The 23,693-nt window shown below is 42.7% G+C and overlaps 2 protein-coding genes across 2 annotated transcripts; both read right to left on the bottom strand.

Annotated features, from left to right (window-relative positions):
• Positions 1 to 162: 162 nt before the first annotated feature.
• Positions 163 to 12,767, bottom strand: LOC113888474 (rho GTPase-activating protein 20-like). The gene is made up of 5 exons (XM_027535594.1): positions 12,601 to 12,767; positions 6,844 to 7,019; positions 4,897 to 5,058; positions 1,428 to 1,537; positions 163 to 909 (listed from the first exon to the last, which is right to left on the bottom strand). Exons 3-5 carry the CDS (start codon positions 5,053 to 5,055, stop codon positions 678 to 680), a joined length of 501 nt encoding a protein of 166 aa, XP_027391395.1. The 5' UTR covers positions 5,056 to 5,058; positions 6,844 to 7,019; positions 12,601 to 12,767; the 3' UTR covers positions 163 to 677.
• A 605-nt stretch (positions 12,768 to 13,372) lies between these two features.
• LOC113888476 (rho GTPase-activating protein 20-like) lies at positions 13,373 to 20,254 on the bottom strand. Its single transcript, XM_027535595.1, has 4 exons — positions 20,054 to 20,254; positions 18,107 to 18,268; positions 14,638 to 14,747; positions 13,373 to 14,119 (listed from the first exon to the last, which is right to left on the bottom strand). Exons 2-4 carry the CDS (start codon positions 18,263 to 18,265, stop codon positions 13,888 to 13,890), a joined length of 501 nt encoding a protein of 166 aa, XP_027391396.1. The 5' UTR covers positions 18,266 to 18,268; positions 20,054 to 20,254; the 3' UTR covers positions 13,373 to 13,887.
• Between the last annotated feature and the right edge of the window lie 3,439 nt (positions 20,255 to 23,693).

The raw sequence follows: 23,693 nt of genomic DNA, 5'->3' as shown, positions 1-23,693 counted from the left end.
TGTGAATTTCACTTCAGTGAAGAAATATCTGAAACTTGGGTAGCAGAGGTTTCTGTGTTGGCCGGGGGGGGTTTGTGAAGGAACAAAGCATCTGGAGAGAAAACATGTCTGTCTGTTTTACCACATTCCCTTGCCTCACACTTGCTGTCCAGGGGAGCTTGGAGAAGAGCTGTGATCTTATTAGGCATGTTGCGGCTCTCTTAGGATGTTCTGAAATATTTTACTAGCTTCCTCATCCTCAGGCAGAGACACAAGAGAAGCCAAGTATTTTCCTGAATGATCCACAGCTGGCAGAGTGCGGCCAGTAAGTGTGGAGCCTCAGGTGCTCATATTGCCCAGGCCGCTAAGATGTGCAGACAGTGACCAGATGTATTGGGTGTCATCATTGTGTAATGACGAAATCATAGTTTGGGGCCTGTACACCCTCAGTGATTAGGCTGAGAGTTGAACCTTGGCTCTCTGATTCCAAAGCCAGGTTCTTTTCTATCATATCATCCTACTCTTACCTCTCTATCGTTTAGTCTCTTGGATGGCAAAGGGGAAGTGAGTCAACTGTTCTCAGTTATAATACACCTTCCCATGCCCAACCAGAGTAGGACTCTGCCACTCCAAGGCAGTGTAATTAAAATGTGCACTTAAAAACTGGTTCATCAGAGTTAATACTACAGACTTCAGGTTCAAGATGGGGACTCTGCTCCGCAAGGCATAAAAATGAGAGATCTCGTTACCTGTTTGGTGAAGTTTTCTGAGCTGCCAGAATTAGACAGACAAAGCATGCTTGGGGTTATACACACTGATAAATTATAAGCTGTCATCTGATTGGATGAGGATGGTTGCTCAATGTTGTAAAAAAGTCCAAAATGGTATTGCGGAAAAATTACATTGGCTCTCGGCAGCTGGACTAGTTGCCTAAGGACAGAAAACACACTTATAAATACAGCGAGTCATTTTGCTTAGTAAGTGGAAATACAGAGAACAAAGTACTTCTTTTTATACCATGTACACAGTCCATTCTCACAGTTCCAGGCATGAAAGCATACAAAAATGATTCACTGAATTTAATTCCTGAACCAGGTAAGACCTACTCTGGTTAGTTATGTGTTTGTATTTAAGATCATACCACTGGCGGATTGGTTCTTTATCATCTCATTTTAGAACAGCGGATTCATCTCCAACAGTTTCAGGTGTTCAGAAGGTGTAAAATGGTCATGCATTCCATGTTAATAAGATTAGGAGAAAAACACCAATTACAGTGTCACCAAAAGGCATGCATCTCTCTTCAAACTGGCTTCCATGGGCATGATCAAGTGAAACCCCGTGATACTGATCATTATTTTAGAGGACACAGCTGTAAACTATAAGCTAATATTTTCCTAAGAGTATGTTGGTTGTATTTTCTCTGAGTTGAGTAATTATGGCATCATTACCTCTGGGTTGCGGTTGTTGTGTCCTCTTCGTTCCCTTGATCAATAACATCAAGCCATTTATCGTAGGGACTGGATGAAAATATGCTTCCTTGGATATTTTGAAGAAAATCCTTATATAGATCAAAAAGTATATATTATTCTTAGGATAAATTCAATGAAGAAATTGCAAAGAAAATATTTAGTGGAAAAATTCAATTCAGTCCACAATTCCTTCGCAGCCACGCAGACTGATTCACACAGAGTTTGGCTGTCATTCTCCACAGCCTTGCACACCCAGAAGTACTGGTTGGATTTTCCCCAACTAAAATTAGAAGCATAAAAGCAGGGTCTGGGCTGTAGTGAGAATGAAGCTAAAGCTCCTTCTATTGCCTGGAACTTGTCTCTGTGTACATGTTAACACATTAGTACAAACTGGCAAGGCCTGGTGATAACTGATCCTAAATCCTATTAGTTTCTTGAAAAGAAATGCACATGCCCATTTTGTTTGTTTACTTCAGACACATGCTTGCTTGTGATTCAAGAAAGAGAAGTTCTGAAATAAAACAAACAAAATTACACCCCTACATGCTCTTATACACATATTAAGAGAAAACCTGAAGTATGTGTGCTCTTTGGGAAAAAGCTAGTATCGAAATAGCTTCAATCTTTTTCTTAAAAAAAAAAAAAATCATATAAAAGTTCAGTTCTACAGACTTTTAAGCAGCAGGTGTTAGAAATAAATCAAAAGCCCCAAAGGTAAACTACATGTTACCCTTACAACTCTTTGAATTCAATATATCCACCCAGAGAGAAAACTGAAAATTTAGATACATTGCAACTTGACACCTGTGGGATAGAATATGCAAATGTCAGCTTCCTAAGTGGAGGCCTGCAAACTTTATCCTGATGACCAAGTCTTAATATCGGAGAATGGGGCCTATTAAAATGGATGAAATTGTAACCTGTTGTGCAAACTGAGGGGAAATGATGGCATTGCCTTGCCAGTTTCAAAGGCACAACTTGCTTCCACTGGTCTTAATATACAGCCTGACTTCTCTTAATAGTATCTTCTTTACGCAGTGTTTCTAAGGCAACTATCATGATTACAATCCTGTTAGTGTTCGCTTGTTTCAGTACTTATTGAGCTGCTGTTTGTGTCAGGCACTCTCTTGAGTACTGAGGATAGAGTATGAAGATAATGTACAAAGTCTCAGTCCTCTCATACTTTTTCTTGGAATTGGTATAGAGTACCCAATGCTGGTCATCAGGGTTTCACTATGCTTCTTATGGAGTGTCCGCAGTACATTTGGAAGGAGGAAGCACTCCATTTGAGTTCAGCCATTCAGTCCTGTCCTACTCTTTCCTACCCCATGGACTGCACACCAGGCTTTCCTGTCCATCAGCAACACCTGGGTCTTGTTCAAATTCACATCCATGGAGTTGGTGATGCCATTCAACCACATCATCTGCCTTTGGCTTCTGGGAGTCTGGGAGTGTGCAGCAGGGCCTTTGCCTTGTGTACCAAACTACATGCACTTGGAGTGTGTCTCTTCTCTCTCCTGAACCCTGTGCTGTAGAATCGATTGGTGAGACTGAGTATGGTTAAGCCAGGACATGACTCATGCAGAATATGCCATGGTATTTGCTATTGGACCACTGTTTATACACAGTTTAATGACAAACTCAATGTGGTTCTGACTATATATTCATTTCTGATTTAGACCAACTCCATGGTTGCTTTGACATATGGTATTCTCAAGGCCAAAGTTGCAAGGTTTGATTCCCCACCAAGATCAATCAACTTTAGGAAGAGAAAACTTTGGGACTGCTTAAGACCTGTACCCATAAGTTGCCACCCTCTTACTAGTCTTACTAGCTTATAGCATGGAAACAGGCAAGAGCCTAGTAACACTTGCTCAAAAGTGAAATCAGTTCCAAGTGTGCACCTTTTAGAGGGTAGCACTCTACTTGCTATTTGCATACCTAGTGTGTATTATTATGGGTCAAGTGTAGTAGGGGTCAACTCTAAATCATACCTGCACTGTTGCTATTTTCATACAATCGAACATTAATAGGGGACAAGGAAACCCCATATGTTATTTGGTTTCTAAGATAATTTTAATAACCTGTCTGTAGTTATTACTACATCAATATATTTTTGTTCATAGCTGCTAACAATTACCAAGATGGATTGATTAATTTTTTCTTTCTATTGTATTATCGCCCTGGTAAAAATTTAACTACACACTTGTGATTTAGCTGTATCAGTTCAAACTCAGTCTATTTTTTGTATAAATCTATTGAATTTTGCAAAATTCAAAACAGATTTTGATTGTTGCACTCCCTTTAAAAATAAGATTTATAAGATTAGGCATGTAGTAAAACTGGTTACCATGTAACTGTAACCTTGGGTGGTGGGCTAAACTGACAAGTGTTAACAAAGCCCATTAAAGATGGTAAGGGAGATAAAAGGAGGAAAAAGGAGGAGTAACTGGTGGCATCATCCCTACACTAATTTTCAAGTAAAAGGCATTGAGACACGGGGGAAGCAAGGATGATGCAGTGATCAGAGATTTTGGTGGCCTCACTAAGCGTTTTTTGATTCATTGTAAGACAAATGGGCTTCCCAGGTGGTGCTAGTGGGAAAAAACCTGCCTGCCAATGCAGGAGATGCAAGAGATGCAGGTTCGATGCCTGGCAGGAAGATCCCCTGGAGAAGGGCATGGCAACCCACTCTAGTATTCTTGCGTGGAGGATTCCATGGACAGAGGAGTCTGCTGGGCTACAGTCAATGGGATCACAGAGAGTCGGCTGTTACGAGGCGACTAACACACACAGACACACAAACACACACACTAAACACACGAATTTACCATAGTGAGTAAACATCTGTCCTGCATCCATGCTAAGTTGCTTCAGCCGTGTCCAATTCTGTGCCACCTCATGGACTATAGCCTGCCAGACTCCACTGTCCATGGGATTCTCCAGGCAACCATACTGGAGTCGTATGCCAGCCCCTGTTCCAGGGGATCCTGGAAACCCAGGGATGGAACCCAGGTTTCCTGCATTGAAGGCGGATTCTTTACTGTCTGAGCCACCTGGGAAGTTACTTCTGTTAACTGTTTCCAAAAGCTTAATATGAATTTTATTTTGGAAATTGGCCTTCATTAGGAAGGTGATGAGGAAGTCATCCAAAGCAGGAAGCTTGTTTTGGTAAACACTCAATGTGTAGGTGGGTCTTTTGATGTATATTGTTATTCTTTTGCATGGAGTGTTCCGGAGTCAAGATGTGCAATGAAAAAGGAAAATATCTAATGTATGGGGCGTATAACATTTGCGGTACCTTCCTTCAGTTTTGCGTTGTGAAGTGTTTTTCACTTTTCAGATCCTTCCTCTCTTATGCCTATTAGGTTTCTTGGGCATTCATAATGAAGACCAGTCATATAGCTTCAGATTTACTGTGTGTGGATGATGCTCAAACTATCCTTACCTTTAAGACCGACGATATCACAAGCATTGGTTCCTCATTCAAGTTCACTGTGTCTCCACAGTTTAGTTTCTTCTGTAGGGCTCTGCATGATTTTATACTGGCTGATTTTCTGAAGATGCCTTCTGTGGACGACCCTTTTTGATTGACAAAGGAGAGCATATCCTATAGGGAAGGAAAGAAAAGAAAACTGTGGGACATTTCATGTCTAGAAGCCCAGAGCACAAGCTTGCTCCTGTTTTGACAGAGCTGTGGTATATGAGGGTACAGTTCTAGAACAGCACCGAAGTCAATTTGAAATTTTTTCTTCAGTGTCTCTAAATATATTTTCGACCCAACAATCGATCTGACTTTCATACACTGAAACATTGTAAACACTTGTGTAATCAGATTTTCCGTTTCAGTGAATTTACTGTGTTAAACGTCTCTGCTTTGAGGCCTTTGTAGATTCACCCTCTCCTTCTTCACCGCTCCTTTCTCTTTATTCCCTATTATAGATGCTCTTCCCTAAGTGTGGAAATCTTTTTGCCATATGCATGCTCCATTTGTTTCTTCCCCTTCCAGGCACTGTCCACCCCATTCAGTCCTGTTTCCTGTATTCCCTCCCCTCAAAATCAGGCTCAATACGTCTCTCCTCCTTCTCCGATGACAATCCTGTCTCATCAGCCTTTCTAGTTCCTTTTCCTGTATTTTCATGTCCTCTGCTGTCTGCAGAGTTAGAGAGATAACAGATATTGGAGCCAGGTTTTTCAAGGAATGTGGAATCTGTTATGCCAGTCATCCACTGTGTGACTTTGGGCATAGCACATACTTGGGTGAGGCTCTTTTGTTTTCATTGATGAAGTGGGGGTGATGATAGTCATGGCTACCCCCTAAATGTTCTGTGAAAGACGCAAGGTCTGGGGTAGTAGCTAGCACGTAGCTAGTATGATGAATTTCTTCATATATACCATAAAATTCCCTGCATCTAGTGTAGTGCTTGGAGAGATAGTGGACAGTGGACAAGAGTTAATGCTTACAGTTCAATACACTAATTTGATATAGCAGAGTCCGAACTCTGTGACTCTCTTTTGACACCTTCTGTCAGGAGCAAATGATTCATCTTTGCCAGAGGATGCGTACTTTATGCTTAAACACTTGAGTTGCAAATCAAATCCCTGTGAGACATTTTGCATCATAAGGGGGAGTAGACTCAGCTGAAGGAGACTTGAGACTCGTGTGGACTTCAAGGGAGGAGACGACGAGACATAAGAGGATGAGGTGGACTCTCAGAGATTCTTACACACAGAGTCTGAAGGAAAGCTACGCGGTCAAAATAGCCTGGAGTTAAAACTCGCCTCCAGGACCTCCCCACCATTCTATGCAAAACAAGCACTCTGTCACCCGAAGGAAAAAATGGACATTGGGTTGATTTTGCCCAGCTCCCAGCCTGTCCCAGCCTCTGGCTGATCTCCACAATTCCTTGCCACAGCTGTTTAAGAGATAACTACTCTGAACAACCTTGCAGAAGAACAGGTCCCCTTAAGACTGGAGCTTTCCACATACGTGCCTCTATATACTTCCTCTTTTCTTGGGTAAGGGCAGCAGCTCACTAATCTGACTGCTGCCCCTTCTCACCTCATAAAGGTGATCTGTAAAGGACTGCTCTCACTCTTTTCCTCAACCTCGCCTTCTCTAACTGCCTTAACTTACAGGGTCCATGTTAACTGGTCTGAGCTGGTATAGATGGGTCTTTGTTGAAATCAGCGGAATGGAGGAGAGTATCTTTTCATCTTGTACTTGCCTTCTGACTCTGCAGTACCTAAATCAGATCTTATTCTTTGAAGTAATGTTATGAATCTTATCGGACAAAGCCAGACTTCTTCATTTGGGAGTAGATTTGGAAGAGAACACTTGGTCTCTCAGCACTCCCCTTCTCAGGAAGGTTACAGAAACCAAAATAAGACCTACCAGAATTGGGGTGGGCAGGGTGTCATTATCACATACATCCTCAAGAGGAGCTCCAAAGAGCTGTTTTGGCTTTGTGGGTGGTAGACATGGGTGTTGGTTCTCCTTGCAGGTCCTGGAGATACAGCCAAAGGCCCAGTTTTTGAGAGAACTCTTCCTAACTGTCTTCTTGTCTGAAACTAATGTAGAAGAGAGATTTTCACTAGTAGTAGTTTAGCTTATTTAGCCTGATTTCCACCATTTACATTCAGCAGCATGTTCATGGCAGAGGCTGAAAGAGAGAAACTGAACCATTTGTTATATAGCATTCCCCTTATTCTAAAGCAGGCTAATTGCATCCTTGTGGTGTTACCATGTTCTTCTTGCCCATATTCTGCAAACCAGTAGTTAAACCTAGAGGCGTGATCAGACACAGGGTTGATTCTCCCTGTGACAGTATTCCCCAGACAGTGCTCTCTATTCCCTTTGCCCTGTGGCATGAGACACTTAACCTATAGTTACACAAGTTTCCTAATATTAAGTGTTATCAGTGGATTCTGGGTTCAGATCTCATTTGAAAGGCAACATTATTTAATATTCAAATCAAGCAGCATTTGTAGGAAGTTTCCGTCCTCTGTTCAGTTACCTGTTTGGCTTTCTGAGTACCCCGTCATGCACAATTTTCTCCCTTGAAAAGAATCGCCTTTCACGAGATATCCTGCCTGACAGTGCTTATCAGTCAGCCTCTCGACCTCTCCTCTGGGAGGCCACACACCACAGTCAGCTCCAAGGATGACTTCCTGCCCTCAGGGTCCTTGAGAAGTAGTCATTAATTGCAGACAATGTGGTAAGATTACAGGGGGCCAGTTTTTGTGTGTGTGACACCTTACTCAGCTAACCCAAAGATGAATTTTAACTACCAACAGCCCCTGTCAAAGGATTGTTTTTCAAAAAAGAGTGATCAGCAATGAAGAATTGAGTTCAAAGTGTCTCGTGTCCAGCTATGAATGTTTTCCTGATATTTCCTCAATAAACCTGCTTAATATTTCCTTAAATAACCTGCTTAAATAACCAGCTAAAGAAGTCAATTAGAGGAGCCCAGTTGTAGAAAAATAAACAGAAGAATTTAACCAAATCTTTTAAAATGCCCATCCACTTGTCTTTCGGAGACATAGTGAGTGCCGCACCATGTCCATTCAAGTGAGTGAACCACTTGTGGTGCTGGGTGAGAGAACCAGAAGGCTCCTATTCTGCCTCTTAATTGGATGAGTTACCTAAAAGTCTTTGAGCGTCAGTTTGCTCAAATGTAACATAAATGATGCTACTTACACCTGACTGGACTACATAACATAATGTACTACCCAGCACAAGACATGGCACATAGCAGCCTTAATAAAGGTAATTTCCCTCCTTCAGAAGGCCTAAGGCAGCCTAGACATCAGTCGCCTCCCCCTAAGCAGACCGCACCCCCATTCTCCATTTGACTGTGTAGCCTCCAGAAGGTGTGCATTCCTGAAGGAATGCCATCACTTTGCCTTAGGCTCTTCCTGCCCTGACAGTCATACTACCATCATTTTAAAAGGAGATAATGAAGAAAGCAAATGCATTCTTAAATTCAGGAACAGATTCTCCTAATTAATATGTACAAACGTGAAAAGATACATGTTTATATGGGTTGAGTTGCTTTATGCACCCTGGTTTCCCTACTCTTAACCTGATTCTTTTATTTCTAAACTACCCACAGGTATTCATGTATTTCAAATGTATTCCTTCATTGTTCAGCTTTAATAAGAATACTCTTAGGAAGAAAACTCTATCAGTTGGTACAAAGCTATATGGCCAGCTAGCCTATAAGCATAGATGGAAAGCAAAATAGACATTAAGGCCTACGCTTTTATTTTCAGGCCTAGATGGAGCTTTCGTAATGTACATTGGTTGGTGTTAGAGTTCTTGTGGGCTCTGTGACCAATAAGACTATATACTATAGCCACGAAAAGTATGGTGCTCAGTTGTTCAGTCGTGTCCAACTCTTGCGACCCCATGGACTATAGCCTGTCAGGCTCCTGTCCGTGGGACTTCCTGGATCATAATACTGGAGTGGGTTGCCAGGGACTGTGAAACAGGTTAACTTTACAACCTCATCTTTCTTAAACAATCCTGGCAAGATTTAGGTTAGTGTTTTTCCTCATGCTCAAATTAGGGTTTGAATGTTAAAAAATGAAATTGTGTAACTTTGTGGGTATAGAATAACAATTCTAAGAATACAAATACTTTAAGTAGAAATTCTATTCTGGCCCCAGTACTTGCTAAATTAGGAAGACATTTTATTCAGAGAAAGAAATGTCAATGGGACAATACTGGAATGGTAGCAGGGATGATTGCAAGAGGAAAGACTTAAAAACAAACAGACACATAAGCATTCAGTCCAGTTCCATTTGCAACCTAGGTCTGAAACAGAATGGAAAGAGAGCTTGCTGTGGAGGTAGAATCCAGAGTTCACGTCTCAGAGGCGGTCCTAAGGTGGCGGAGAAATAGAACAGAAAGACGACTTTCTCCCCACAAATTCATCGAAAGAACATTGAATGCTGAGCAAATTCCAGAAAACAATTTCTGAATGCTGGCAGAGGACATCAGGGACCCAGAAAGGCAGCCCATTGTCTTTGAAAGGCGGTGGGACAAAATATAAAAGAGAAAAAGAGAGACAAATGAGGTAGGGACAGAGATCTGTCCTGGGACGGTAGTCTTAAAAGAGGAGAAGTTTCCCAACACTAGGAAACACTCTCATTGGCAGGTCAGTGGGGAGTTTTGGAATCTCAGAGGGTAACATAACGGGGAGGAAAAAGAAAGAAAGAAAGAAAGAAAGAAACCCCACAGATTGCGTGCCTAACAACAACTTCCAGCAGGGAACTAGTCCAGACACTCACGATTGCCACCAGCAAGCGGGGGGCCTGAACAGGAAGGTGCGGGCTGCATTGCTTAGGGTAAGGGCCAGGCCTGAGTGCCCTGAGGGCAATCTGAGGGAGCTAATGTGAGATAGCAACCCAAATTGTGGGATAGCCAGACAGAGAGAAAAAAAACTATCCTGTGAAAAGCCCTAATCTAAGGCACTTCCTGGCCCACTCACAGAGCAGAGGACTGAGAGAATACCAGAGCAGAGCTAGCTGGCTGTGCACTGACCCATCTCCCACCAGAGACAGGGAGGCAGGCGGGGGCAGCCAGAGCCTGAAAGGGGCAATCTCAGCCCCAGAGAGGCATCCTCTACAAAACTGCAAGCAGGCTCCCATTTGCTAACCAAGACTTGTTGGGATACTGGGCGGTTGACATCCGCTGGGACGGTCGCGGCCAGAGATCAGCTCCCCAGAAGAGACACACGGCCCACCTGAGACGGGCAGGCCTGCTGCCAACCAGCAAATTGAGCGGCTGGGATGGGGGAGGTATAAGACACACCACACCTGGGGGTCACTGTGCTCGTTAAGCACCTGGTCGCCTGAGCTGCTCGGACATGGGAAGGGCACAAAACGCAGGTCCAACTGAGCCTGTGCCTTTGTGGAGTACCTGAGAACCTGAACCTGAACCTGAACGGCTTAGACCTGGGAAGTACACGCAACCCAGGGCCCACCTCAGACAGTTGCAGGCAGAGCAACCTGAGCCTGAGCAGTGTAAACTGGGAAAGCACACACACCGTGAGCGGGGGCAAACCCAGTGCGGCCAGGACACTGTGAGCACACGCCAGGGATATTTGTTTGCAGTGCTCCTCCGTCACCACAGTACCACTGAGTAAGTGGGCCTAAATAAGTGACCACCTTCGCCCCCATGACTCAGGGCGGAAATTAGACACTGAAAAGACCAGCAAACAGAAGAAGTTAAAATAAACAGAGGGAAGCGCTCTGGAAAAGACAGGTGCAACAGATTAAAACGTTGGAGTTAGCACTGACTACAATGGAAGGGGCCTATAGATCTTGAGAAGTATAAGCTGGATAACGGAACTATCTGAAACTGAACTAACCCCACACTGCCCACAACCACTCCAGAGAAATTCCTAGATATATTTTTACTATTATCATTAAAAAAAATTTTTTTTATGTCCTCTATTGCTTCTTTAATTTTAATTTTTATAACCTACTATTACCTTTCAAAAAAATACCCTATTTTTAATGCAAACTTCATATATATATTTTACCATTTTTTGTTACTTTGTTTTTTTAATACTGTATTTGGGAGTCTCTAACCTTTACTGTAGACTTTTAATGTTTGCTTTTTGGTATTTGTTGTCAATTTTGTACATTTAAGAACCCAATCTTCACTGCCCATTTCTACTTGGGAGTTTGATCACTGCCTCGATTGCTCTCTCCCCCTTTTGACTCTCCTTTTTCTCCACCAGGTCGCCTCTATCTCCTCCCTCACCCTTTTCTTCCCTACCCACTCTGTGAATCTCTTTGTGTATTCCAGGCTGTGGAGAACACTTTGGGAACTGATTACTGGCTGGATCTGTCTCTCTCCTTTTGATTGCCTCTTTTCTTGTCCTGGTCACCTCTGTCTCCTTCTTCCTTCTCTTCTCTGTGTAACTGCATGAACCTCTCTGAGGGGTCCAAACTGTGGATAGCACATAGGGAATTGGTTACTGGCTAGCTTGCTCTCTTCCGTTTTGATTCCCCCTCTTCTTCTCCTGGTCAACTCTATCTCCCTCCTCCTTATTCTCTTCTCCATCTAACTTGGTGAACCTCTCTGGGTTCCCTCACTGTGGAGAAGCTTTTCATCATTAACCTAGATGTTTTATCATCGATGCTGTACAGATAGAGAAGTCTTGAGGCTACTCTAAGAATAAGACGGAAAACCAGAGACAGGAGGCTTAAGTTCAAAACCTGAGAACACCAGAGAACTCCTGACTCCAGGGAACATTAATGGACAAGAGCTCATCCAAAAGCCTCCATACCTACACTGAAACCAAGCACCACCCAAGAGCCAACAAGTTCCAGAGCAAGACATACAACGCAAATTCTCCAACAACGCAGGAACATAGCCCTGAGCTTCAATATACAGGCTGCCCAAATTCACACCAAACCCATAGACATCTCAAAACTCACTACTGGACACTTCACTGCACTCTGGAGAGAAGTCCAGCTCCACCCACCAGAACAGGGACGCAAGGTTCCCTAAACAGGAAACCTTGACAAGCCACTCATACAACCCCACCCACAGTGAGGAACCTCCACAATAAAGAGGAACCACAAGCTGCCAGAATACAGAAAGGCCACCCCAAATACAGCAATCTAACTGATGCTGAAGCTGAAACTCCAATGTTTTGGTCACCTGATGTAAAGAACTGACTCATTGGAAAAGACCCTGATGCTGGGAAAGATTGAAGGCAGGAGGAGAAGGGGACGAGAGAGGATGAGATGGTTGGATGGCATCACCAATTCAAAGGACGTGAGTTTGAGTAAGCTCTGGGAGTTGGTGATGGACAGGGAGGCCTGGCACACTGCAGTCCTCGACCCCAAGGACTTGGGGTCACTGTAGTCCTTGGGGTCACAAAGAGTCGGACACGACTGAGCAACTGAACTGAACTCAACGAATCGTGATGTCTCCTAAAGCTGTACTAGTTGCTTCTTGAAATCAGAACAGTCTTATCCTTGCTTTGATCTCACAAGTGGGAATCTTCCCATGTCTTGGAGCAGATGGAAATTACTGCCCTTAGAATGTGCTTTGGGCTCTAGGATCTCCCACTGACCCCTGGCAGCCTTGCTGTCTTTGGCATCAAAGCCAGTTACATTATTCACGTACCTGCAACCTTCTCACTGTTATCGGTAATATCAGTGATATCACTGTTATCAGAACTCACTGACGTCTCTCCAAAGAGACAAGTGATATCTTCTCCAAATATCTTGAGACAGTTTTCAATGAGAAATTGTATGAAAGAAATCTGTAACACGAGGGGGCAAAAAATGGGGTATTACTCTACATATGGTGTAATAGTAAATCACATTTCATCCATGAATCTTGGCTCTAACCAAAAATGCAAATGAAATCTGAGAAAAATTCAGACTTGACTAAAAAATATATAAATATATTATATATACATCAGCTTTTTCTAAGACATAACTCCTACTTTAAAGAGTAGTTTGGGCTCAAATTTTAAAATTCTTTTAGTCAGTGGGCTAAAGTTATAATACGAAGCCTGGTTTAATAGCTAAAATTTTGTAATGATGGTTAACATGCTTAAAACTAGGATGATTTTTAAGTATCCCGCATAGGATATGTGGGACAAAAATGTATATTCTCTTATTAAGTTTTATTTATTTTTAAGAAAATTTTTTTTAGTTTTCTTGAGATAGATATTATATATCTCATATTATTAAAATTTATAAAGTATCGAATACAACACCAATTGTGAATTTCACTTCAGTGAAGAAATATCTGAAACTTGGGTAGCAGAGGTTTCTGTGTTGGCCGGGGGGGGGGGGGTTTGTGAAGGAACAAAGCATCTGGAGAGAAAACATGTCTGTCTGTTTTACCACATTCCCTTGCCTCACACTTGCTGTCCAGGGGAGCTTGGAGAAGAGCTGTGATCTTATTAGGCATGTTGCGGCTCTCTTAGGATGTTCTGAAATATTTTACTAGCTTCCTCATCCTCAGGCAGAGACACAAGAGAAGCCAAGTATTTTCCTGAATGATCCACAGCTGGCAGAGTGCGGCCAGTAAGTGTGGAGCCTCAGGTGCTCATATTGCCCAGGCCGCTAAGATGTGCAGACAGTGACCAGATGTATTGGGTGTCATCATTGTGTAATGACGAAATCATAGTTTGGGGCCTGTACACCCTCAGTGATTAGGCTGAGAGTTGAACCTTGGCTCTCTGATTCCAAAGCCAGGTTCTTTTCTATCATATCATCCTACTCTTACCTCTCTATCGTTTAGTCTCTTGGATGGCAAAGGGGAAGTGAGTCAACTGTTCTCAGTTATAATACACCTTCCCATGCCCAACCAGAGTAGGACTCTGCCACTCCAAGGCAGTGTAATTAAAATGTGCACTTAAAAACTGGTTCATCAGAGTTAATACTACAGACTTCAGGTTCAAGATGGGGACTCTGCTCCGCAAGGCATAAAAATGAGAGATCTCGTTACCTGTTTGGTGAAGTTTTCTGAGCTGCCAGAATTAGACAGACAAAGCATGCTTGGGGTTATACACACTGATAAATTATAAGCTGTCATCTGATTGGATGAGGATGGTTGCTCAATGTTGTAAAAAAGTCCAAAATGGTATTGCGGAAAAATTACATTGGCTCTCGGCAGCTGGACTAGTTGCCTAAGGACAGAAAACACACTTATAAATACAGCGAGTCATTTTGCTTAGTAAGTGGAAATACAGAGAACAAAGTACTTCTTTTTATACCATGTACACAGTCCATTCTCACAGTTCCAGGCATGAAAGCATACAAAAATGATTCACTGAATTTAATTCCTGAACCAGGTAAGACCTACTCTGGTTAGTTATGTGTTTGTATTTAAGATCATACCACTGGCGGATTGGTTCTTTATCATCTCATTTTAGAACAGCGGATTCATCTCCAACAGTTTCAGGTGTTCAGAAGGTGTAAAATGGTCATGCATTCCATGTTAATAAGATTAGGAGAAAAACACCAATTACAGTGTCACCAAAAGGCATGCATCTCTCTTCAAACTGGCTTCCATGGGCATGATCAAGTGAAACCCCGTGATACTGATCATTATTTTAGAGGACACAGCTGTAAACTATAAGCTAATATTTTCCTAAGAGTATGTTGGTTGTATTTTCTCTGAGTTGAGTAATTATGGCATCATTACCTCTGGGTTGCGGTTGTTGTGTCCTCTTCGTTCCCTTGATCAATAACATCAAGCCATTTATCGTAGGGACTGGATGAAAATATGCTTCCTTGGATATTTTGAAGAAAATCCTTATATAGATCAAAAAGTATATATTATTCTTAGGATAAATTCAATGAAGAAATTGCAAAGAAAATATTTAGTGGAAAAATTCAATTCAGTCCACAATTCCTTCGCAGCCACGCAGACTGATTCACACAGAGTTTGGCTGTCATTCTCCACAGCCTTGCACACCCAGAAGTACTGGTTGGATTTTCCCCAACTAAAATTAGAAGCATAAAAGCAGGGTCTGGGCTGTAGTGAGAATGAAGCTAAAGCTCCTTCTATTGCCTGGAACTTGTCTCTGTGTACATGTTAACACATTAGTACAAACTGGCAAGGCCTGGTGATAACTGATCCTAAATCCTATTAGTTTCTTGAAAAGAAATGCACATGCCCATTTTGTTTGTTTACTTCAGACACATGCTTGCTTGTGATTCAAGAAAGAGAAGTTCTGAAATAAAACAAACAAAATTACACCCCTACATGCTCTTATACACATATTAAGAGAAAACCTGAAGTATGTGTGCTCTTTGGGAAAAAGCTAGTATCGAAATAGCTTCAATCTTTTTCTTAAAAAAAAAAAAAATCATATAAAAGTTCAGTTCTACAGACTTTTAAGCAGCAGGTGTTAGAAATAAATCAAAAGCCCCAAAGGTAAACTACATGTTACCCTTACAACTCTTTGAATTCAATATATCCACCCAGAGAGAAAACTGAAAATTTAGATACATTGCAACTTGACACCTGTGGGATAGAATATGCAAATGTCAGCTTCCTAAGTGGAGGCCTGCAAACTTTATCCTGATGACCAAGTCTTAATATCGGAGAATGGGGCCTATTAAAATGGATGAAATTGTAACCTGTTGTGCAAACTGAGGGGAAATGATGGCATTGCCTTGCCAGTTTCAAAGGCACAACTTGCTTCCACTGGTCTTAATATACAGCCTGACTTCTCTTAATAGTATCTTCTTTACGCAGTGTTTCTAAGGCAACTATCATGATTACAATCCTGTTAGTGTTCGCTTGTTTCAGTACTTATTGAGCTGCTGTTTGTGTCAGGCACTCTCTTGAGTACTGAGGATAGAGTATGAAGATAATGTACAAAGTCTCAGTCCTCTCATACTTTTTCTTGGAATTGGTATAGAGTACCCAATGCTGGTCATCAGGGTTTCACTATGCTTCTTATGGAGTGTCCGCAGTACATTTGGAAGGAGGAAGCACTCCATTTGAGTTCAGCCATTCAGTCCTGTCCTACTCTTTCCTACCCCATGGACTGCACACCAGGCTTTCCTGTCCATCAGCAACACCTGGGTCTTGTTCAAATTCACATCCATGGAGTTGGTGATGCCATTCAACCACATCATCTGCCTTTGGCTTCTGGGAGTCTGGGAGTGTGCAGCAGGGCCTTTGCCTTGTGTACCAAACTACATGCATTTGGAGTCTGTCTCTTCTCTCTCCTGAACCCTGTGCTGTAGAATCGATTGGTGAGACTGAGTATGGTTAAGCCAGGACATGACTCATGCAGAATATGCCATGGTATTTGCTATTGGACCACTGTTTATACACAGTTTAATGACAAACTCAATGTGGTTCTGACTATATATTCATTTCTGATTTAGACCAACTCCATGGTTGCTTTGACATATGGTATTCTCAAGGCCAAAGTTGCAAGGTTTGATTCCCCACCAAGATCAATCAACTTTAGGAAGAGAAAACTTTGGGACTGCTTAAGACCTGTACCCATAAGTTGCCACCCTCTTACTAGTCTTACTAGCTTATAGCATGGAAACAGGCAAGAGCCTAGTAACACTTGCTCAAAAGTGAAATCAGTTCCAAGTGTGCACCTTTTAGAGGGTAGCACTCTACTTGCTATTTGCATACCTAGTGTGTATTATTATGGGTCAAGTGTAGTAGGGGTCAACTCTAAATCATACCTGCACTGTTGCTATTTTCATACAATCGAACATTAATAGGGGACAAGGAAACCCCATATGTTATTTGGTTTCTAAGATAATTTTAATAACCTGTCTGTAGTTATTACTACATCAATATATTTTTGTTCATAGCTGCTAACAATTACCAAGATGGATTGATTAATTTTTTCTTTCTATTGTATTATCGCCCTGGTAAAAATTTAACTACACACTTGTGATTTAGCTGTATCAGTTCAAACTCAGTCTATTTTTTGTATAAATCTATTGAATTTTGCAAAATTCAAAACAGATTTTGATTGTTGCACTCCCTTTAAAAATAAGATTTATAAGATTAGGCATGTAGTAAAACTGGTTACCATGTAACTGTAACCTTGGGTGGTGGGCTAAACTGACAAGTGTTAACAAAGCCCATTAAAGATGGTAAGGGAGATAAAAGGAGGAAAAAGGAGGAGTAACTGGTGGCATCATCCCTACACTAATTTTCAAGTAAAAGGCATTGAGACACGGGGGAAGCAAGGATGATGCAGTGATCAGAGATTTTGGTGGCCTCACTAAGCGTTTTTTGATTCATTGTAAGACAAATGGGCTTCCCAGGTGGTGCTAGTGGGAAAAAACCTGCCTGCCAATGCAGGAGATGCAAGAGATGCAGGTTCGATGCCTGGCAGGAAGATCCCCTGGAGAAGGGCATGGCAACCCACTCTAGTATTCTTGCGTGGAGGATTCCATGGACAGAGGAGTCTGCTGGGCTACAGTCAATGGGATCACAGAGAGTCGGCTGTTACGAGGCGACTAACACACACAGACACACAAACACACACACTAAACACACGAATTTACCATAGTGAGTAAACATCTGTCCTGCATCCATGCTAAGTTGCTTCAGCCGTGTCCAATTCTGTGCCACCTCATGGACTATAGCCTGCCAGACTCCACTGTCCATGGGATTCTCCAGGCAACCATACTGGAGTCGTATGCCAGCCCCTGTTCCAGGGGATCCTGGAAACCCAGGGATGGAACCCAGGTTTCCTGCATTGAAGGCGGATTCTTTACTGTCTGAGCCACCTGGGAAGTTACTTCTGTTAACTGTTTCCAAAAGCTTAATATGAATTTTATTTTGGAAATTGGCCTTCATTAGGAAGGTGATGAGGAAGTCATCCAAAGCAGGAAGCTTGTTTTGGTAAACACTCAATGTGTAGGTGGGTCTTTTGATGTATATTGTTATTCTTTTGCATGGAGTGTTCCGGAGTCAAGATGTGCAATGAAAAAGGAAAATATCTAATGTATGGGGCGTATAACATTTGCGGTACCTTCCTTCAGTTTTGCGTTGTGAAGTGTTTTTCACTTTTCAGATCCTTCCTCTCTTATGCCTATTAGGTTTCTTGGGCATTCATAATGAAGACCAGTCATATAGCTTCAGATTTACTGTGTGTGGATGATGCTCAAACTATCCTTACCTTTAAGACCGACGATATCACAAGCATTGGTTCCTCATTCAAGTTCACTGTGTCTCCACAGTTTAGTTTCTTCTGTAGGGCTCTGCATGATTTTATACTGGCTGATTTTCTGAAGATGCCTTCTGTGGACGACCCTTTTTGATTGACAAAGGAGAGCATATCCTATAGGGAAGGAAAGAAAAGAAAACTGTGGGACATTTCATGTCTAGAAGCCCAGAGCACAAGCTTGCTCCTGTTTTGACAGAGCTGTGGTATATGAGGGTACAGTTCTAGAACAGCACCGAAGTCAATTTGAAATTTTTTCTTCAGTGTCTCTAAATATATTTTCGACCCAACAATCGATCTGACTTTCATACACTGAAACATTGTAAACACTTGTGTAATCAGATTTTCCGTTTCAGTGAATTTACTGTGTTAAACGTCTCTGCTTTGAGGCCTTTGTAGATTCACCCTCTCCTTCTTCACCGCTCCTTTCTCTTTATTCCCTATTATAGGTGCTCTTCCCTAAGTGTGGAAATCTTTTTGCCATATGCATGCTCCATTTGTTTCTTCCCCTTCCAGGCACTGTCCACCCCATTCAGTCCTGTTTCCTGTATTCCCTCCCCTCAAAATCAGGCTCAATACGTCTCTCCTCCTTCTCCGATGACAATCCTGTCTCATCAGCCTTTCTAGTTCCTTTTCCTGTATTTTCATGTCCTCTGCTGTCTGCAGAGTTAGAGAGATAACAGATATTGGAGCCAGGTTTTTCAAGGAATGTGGAATCTGTTATGCCAGTCATCCACTGTGTGACTTTGGGCATAGCACATACTTGGGTGAGGCTCTTTTGTTTTCATTGATGAAGTGGGGGTGATGATAGTCATGGCTACCCCCTAAATGTTCTGTGAAAGACGCAAGGTCTGGGGTAGTAGCTAGCACGTAGCTAGTATGATGAATTTCTTCATATATACCATAAAATTCCCTGCATCTAGTGTAGTGCTTGGAGAGATAGTGGACAGTGGACAAGAGTTAATGCTTACAGTTCAATACACTAATTTGATATAGCAGAGTCCGAACTCTGTGACTCTCTTTTGACACCTTCTGTCAGGAGCAAATGATTCATCTTTGCCAGAGGATGCGTACTTTATGCTTAAACACTTGAGTTGCAAATCAAATCCCTGTGAGACATTTTGCATCATAAGGGGGAGTAGACTCAGCTGAAGGAGACTTGAGACTCGTGTGGACTTCAAGGGAGGAGACGACGAGACATAAGAGGATGAGGTGGACTCTCAGAGATTCTTACACACAGAGTCTGAAGGAAAGCTACGCGGTCAAAATAGCCTGGAGTTAAAACTCGCCTCCAGGACCTCCCCACCATTCTATGCAAAACAAGCACTCTGTCACCCGAAGGAAAAAATGGACATTGGGTTGATTTTGCCCAGCTCCCAGCCTGTCCCAGCCTCTGGCTGATCTCCACAATTCCTTGCCACAGCTGTTTAAGAGATAACTACTCTGAACAACCTTGCAGAAGAACAGGTCCCCTTAAGACTGGAGCTTTCCACATACGTGCCTCTATATACTTCCTCTTTTCTTGGGTAAGGGCAGCAGCTCACTAATCTGACTGCTGCCCCTTCTCACCTCATAAAGGTGATCTGTAAAGGACTGCTCTCACTCTTTTCCTCAACCTCGCCTTCTCTAACTGCCTTAACTTACAGGGTCCATGTTAACTGGTCTGAGCTGGTATAGATGGGTCTTTGTTGAAATCAGCGGAATGGAGGAGAGTATCTTTTCATCTTGTACTTGCCTTCTGACTCTGCAGTACCTAAATCAGATCTTATTCTTTGAAGTAATGTTATGAATCTTATCGGACAAAGCCAGACTTCTTCATTTGGGAGTAGATTTGGAAGAGAACACTTGGTCTCTCAGCACTCCCCTTCTCAGGAAGGTTACAGAAACCAAAATAAGACCTACCAGAATTGGGGTGGGCAGGGTGTCATTATCACATACATCCTCAAGAGGCGCTCCAAAGAGCTGTTTTGGCTTTGTGGGTGGTAGACATGGGTGTTGGTTCTCCTCGCGGGTCCTGGAGATACAGCCAAAGGCCCAGTTTTTGAGAGAACTCTTCCTAACTGTCTTCTTGTCTGAAACTAATGTAGAAGAGAGATTTTCACTAGTAGTAGTTTAGCTTATTTAGCCTGATTTCCACCACTTACATTCAGCAGCATGTTCATGGCAGAGGCTGAAAGAGAGAAACTGAACCATTTGTTATATAGCATTCCCCTTATTCTAAAGCAGGCTAATTGCATCCTTGTGGTGTTAACATGTTCTTCTTGCCCATATTCTGCAAACCAGTAGTTAAACCTAGAGGCGTGATCAGACACAGGGTTGATTCTCCCTGTGACAGTATTCCCCAGACAGTGCTCTCTATTCCCTTTGCCCTGTGGCATGAGACACTTAACCTATAGTTACACAAGTTTCCTAATATTAAGTGATATCAGTGGATTCTGGGTTCAGATCTCATTTGAAAGGCAACATTATTTAATATTCAAATCAAGCAGCATTTGTAGGAAGTTTCCGTCCTCTGTTCAGTTACCTGTTTGGCTTTCTGAGTACCCCGTCATGCACAATTTTCTCCCTTGAAAAGAATCGCCTTTCACGAGATATCCTGCCTGACAGTGCTTATCAGTCAGCCTCTCGACCTCTCCTCTGGGAGGCCACACACCACAGTCAGCTCCAAGGATGACTTCCTGCCCTCAGGGTCCTTGAGAAGTAGTCATTAATTGCAGACAATGTGGTAAGATTACAGGGGGCCAGTTTTTGTGTGTGTGACACCTTACTCAGCTAACCCAAAGATGAATTTTAACTACCAACAGCCCCTGTCAAAGGATTGTTTTTCAAAAAAGAGTGATCAGCAATGAAGAATTGAGTTCAAAGTGTCTCGTGTCCAGCTATGAATGTTTTCCTGATATTTCCTCAATAAACCTGCTTAATATTTCCTTAAATAACCTGCTTAAATAACCAGCTAAAGAAGTCAATTAGAGGAGCCCAGTTGTAGAAAAATAAACAGAAGAATTTAACCAAATCTTTTAAAATGCCCATCCACTTGTCTTTCGGAGACATAGTGAGTGCCGCACCATGTCCATTCAAGTGAGTGAACCACTTGTGGTGCTGGGTGAGAGAACCAGAAGGCTCCTATTCTGCCTCTTAATTGGATGAGTTACCTAAAAGTCTTTGAGCGTCAGTTTGCTCAAATGTAACATAAATGATGCTACTTACACCTGACTGGACTACATAACATAATGTACTACCCAGCACAAGACATGGCACATAGCAGCCTTAATAAAGGTAATTTCCCTCCTTCAGAAGGCCTAAGGCAGCCTAGACATCAGTCGCCTCCCCCTAAGCAGACCGCACCCCCATTCTCCATTTGACTGTGTAGCCTCCAGAAGGTGTGCATTCCTGAAGGAATGCCATCACTTTGCCTTAGGCTCTTCCTGCCCTGACAGTCATACTACCATCATTTTAAAAGGAGATAATGAAGAAAGCAAATGCATTCTTAAATTCAGGAACAGATTCTCCTAATTAATATGTACAAACGTGAAAAGATACATGTTTATATGGGTTGAGTTGCTTTATGCACCCTGGTTTCCCTACTCTTAACCTGATTCTTTTATTTCTAAACTACCCACAGGTATTCATGTATTTCAAATGTATTCCTTCATTGTTCAGCTTTAATAAGAATACTCTTAGGAAGAAAACTCTATCAGTTGGTACAAAGCTATATGGCCAGCTAGCCTATAAGCATAGATGGAAAGCAAAATAGACATTAAGGCCTACGCTTTTATTTTCAGGCCTAGATGGAGCTTTCGTAATGTACATTGGTTGGTGTTAGAGTTCTTGTGGGCTCTGTGACCAATAAGACTATATACTATAGCCACGAAAAGTATGGTGCTCAGTTGTTCAGTCGTGTCCAACTCTTGCGACCCCATGGACTATAGCCTGTCAGGCTCCTGTCCGTGGGACTTCCTGGATCATAATACTGGAGTGGGTTGCCAGGGACTGTGAAACAGGTTAACTTTACAACCTCATCTTTCTTAAACAATCCTGGCAAGATTTAGGTTAGTGTTTTTCCTCATGCTCAAATTAGGGTTTGAATGTTAAAAAATGAAATTGTGTAACTTTGTGGGTATAGAATAACAATTCTAAGAATACAAATACTTTAAGTAGAAATTCTATTCTGGCCCCAGTACTTGCTAAATTAGGAAGACATTTTATTCAGAGAAAGAAATGTCAATGGGACAATACTGGAATGGTAGCAGGGATGATTGCAAGAGGAAAGACTTAAAAACAAACAGACACATAAGCATTCAGTCCAGTTCCATTTGCAACCTAGGTCTGAAACAGAATGGAAAGAGAGCTTGCTGTGGAGGTAGAATCCAGAGTTCACGTCTCAGAGGCGGTCCTAAGGTGGCGGAGAAATAGAACAGAAAGACGACTTTCTCCCCACAAATTCATCGAAAGAACATTGAATGCTGAGCAAATTCCAGAAAACAATTTCTGAATGCTGGCAGAGGACATCAGGGACCCAGAAAGGCAGCCCATTGTCTTTGAAAGGCGGTGGGACAAAATATAAAAGAGAAAAAGAGAGACAAATGAGGTAGGGACAGAGATCTGTCCTGGGACGGTAGTCTTAAAAGAGGAGAAGTTTCCCAACACTAGGAAACACTCTCATTGGCAGGTCAGTGGGGAGTTTTGGAATCTCAGAGGGTAACATAACGGGGAGGAAAAAGAAAGAAAGAAAGAAAGAAAGAAACCCCACAGATTGCGTGCCTAACAACAACTTCCAGCAGGGAACTAGTCCAGACACTCACGATTGCCACCAGCAAGCGGGGGGCCTGAACAGGAAGGTGCGGGCTGCATTGCTTAGGGTAAGGGCCAGGCCTGAGTGCCCTGAGGGCAATCTGAGGGAGCTAATGTGAGATAGCAACCCAAATTGTGGGATAGCCAGACAGAGAGAAAAAAAACTATCCTGTGAAAAGCCCTAATCTAAGGCACTTCCTGGCCCACTCACAGAGCAGAGGACTGAGAGAATACCAGAGCAGAGCTAGCTGGCTGTGCACTGACCCATCTCCCACCAGAGACAGGGAGGCAGGCGGGGGCAGCCAGAGCCTGAAAGGGGCAATCTCAGCCCCAGAGAGGCATCCTCTACAAAACTGCAAGCAGGCTCCCATTTGCTAACCAAGACTTGTTGGGATACTGGGCGGTTGACATCCGCTGGGACGGTCGCGGCCAGAGATCAGCTCCCCAGAAGAGACACACGGCCCACCTGAGACGGGCAGGCCTGCTGCCAACCAGCAAATTGAGCGGCTGGGATGGGGGAGGTATAAGACACACCACACCTGGGGGTCACTGTGCTCGTTAAGCACCTGGTCGCCTGAGCTGCTCGGACATGGGAAGGGCACAAAACGCAGGTCCAACTGAGCCTGTGCCTTTGTGGAGTACCTGAGAACCTGAACCTGAACCTGAACGGCTTAGACCTGGGAAGTACACGCAACCCAGGGCCCACCTCAGACAGTTGCAGGCAGAGCAACCTGAGCCTGAGCAGTGTAAA

The sequence above is a fragment of the Bos indicus x Bos taurus genome, unplaced genomic scaffold, assembly GCF_003369695.1.
Source record: "Bos indicus x Bos taurus breed Angus x Brahman F1 hybrid unplaced genomic scaffold, Bos_hybrid_MaternalHap_v2.0 SuperScaffold_100190, whole genome shotgun sequence".
In the NCBI taxonomy this organism is placed as follows: Eukaryota; Metazoa; Chordata; class Mammalia; order Artiodactyla; family Bovidae; genus Bos; species Bos indicus x Bos taurus.
The sequence above is the reverse complement of the archived record's forward strand: the minus strand, read 5'-3'. Positions and strand labels throughout refer to the sequence as shown.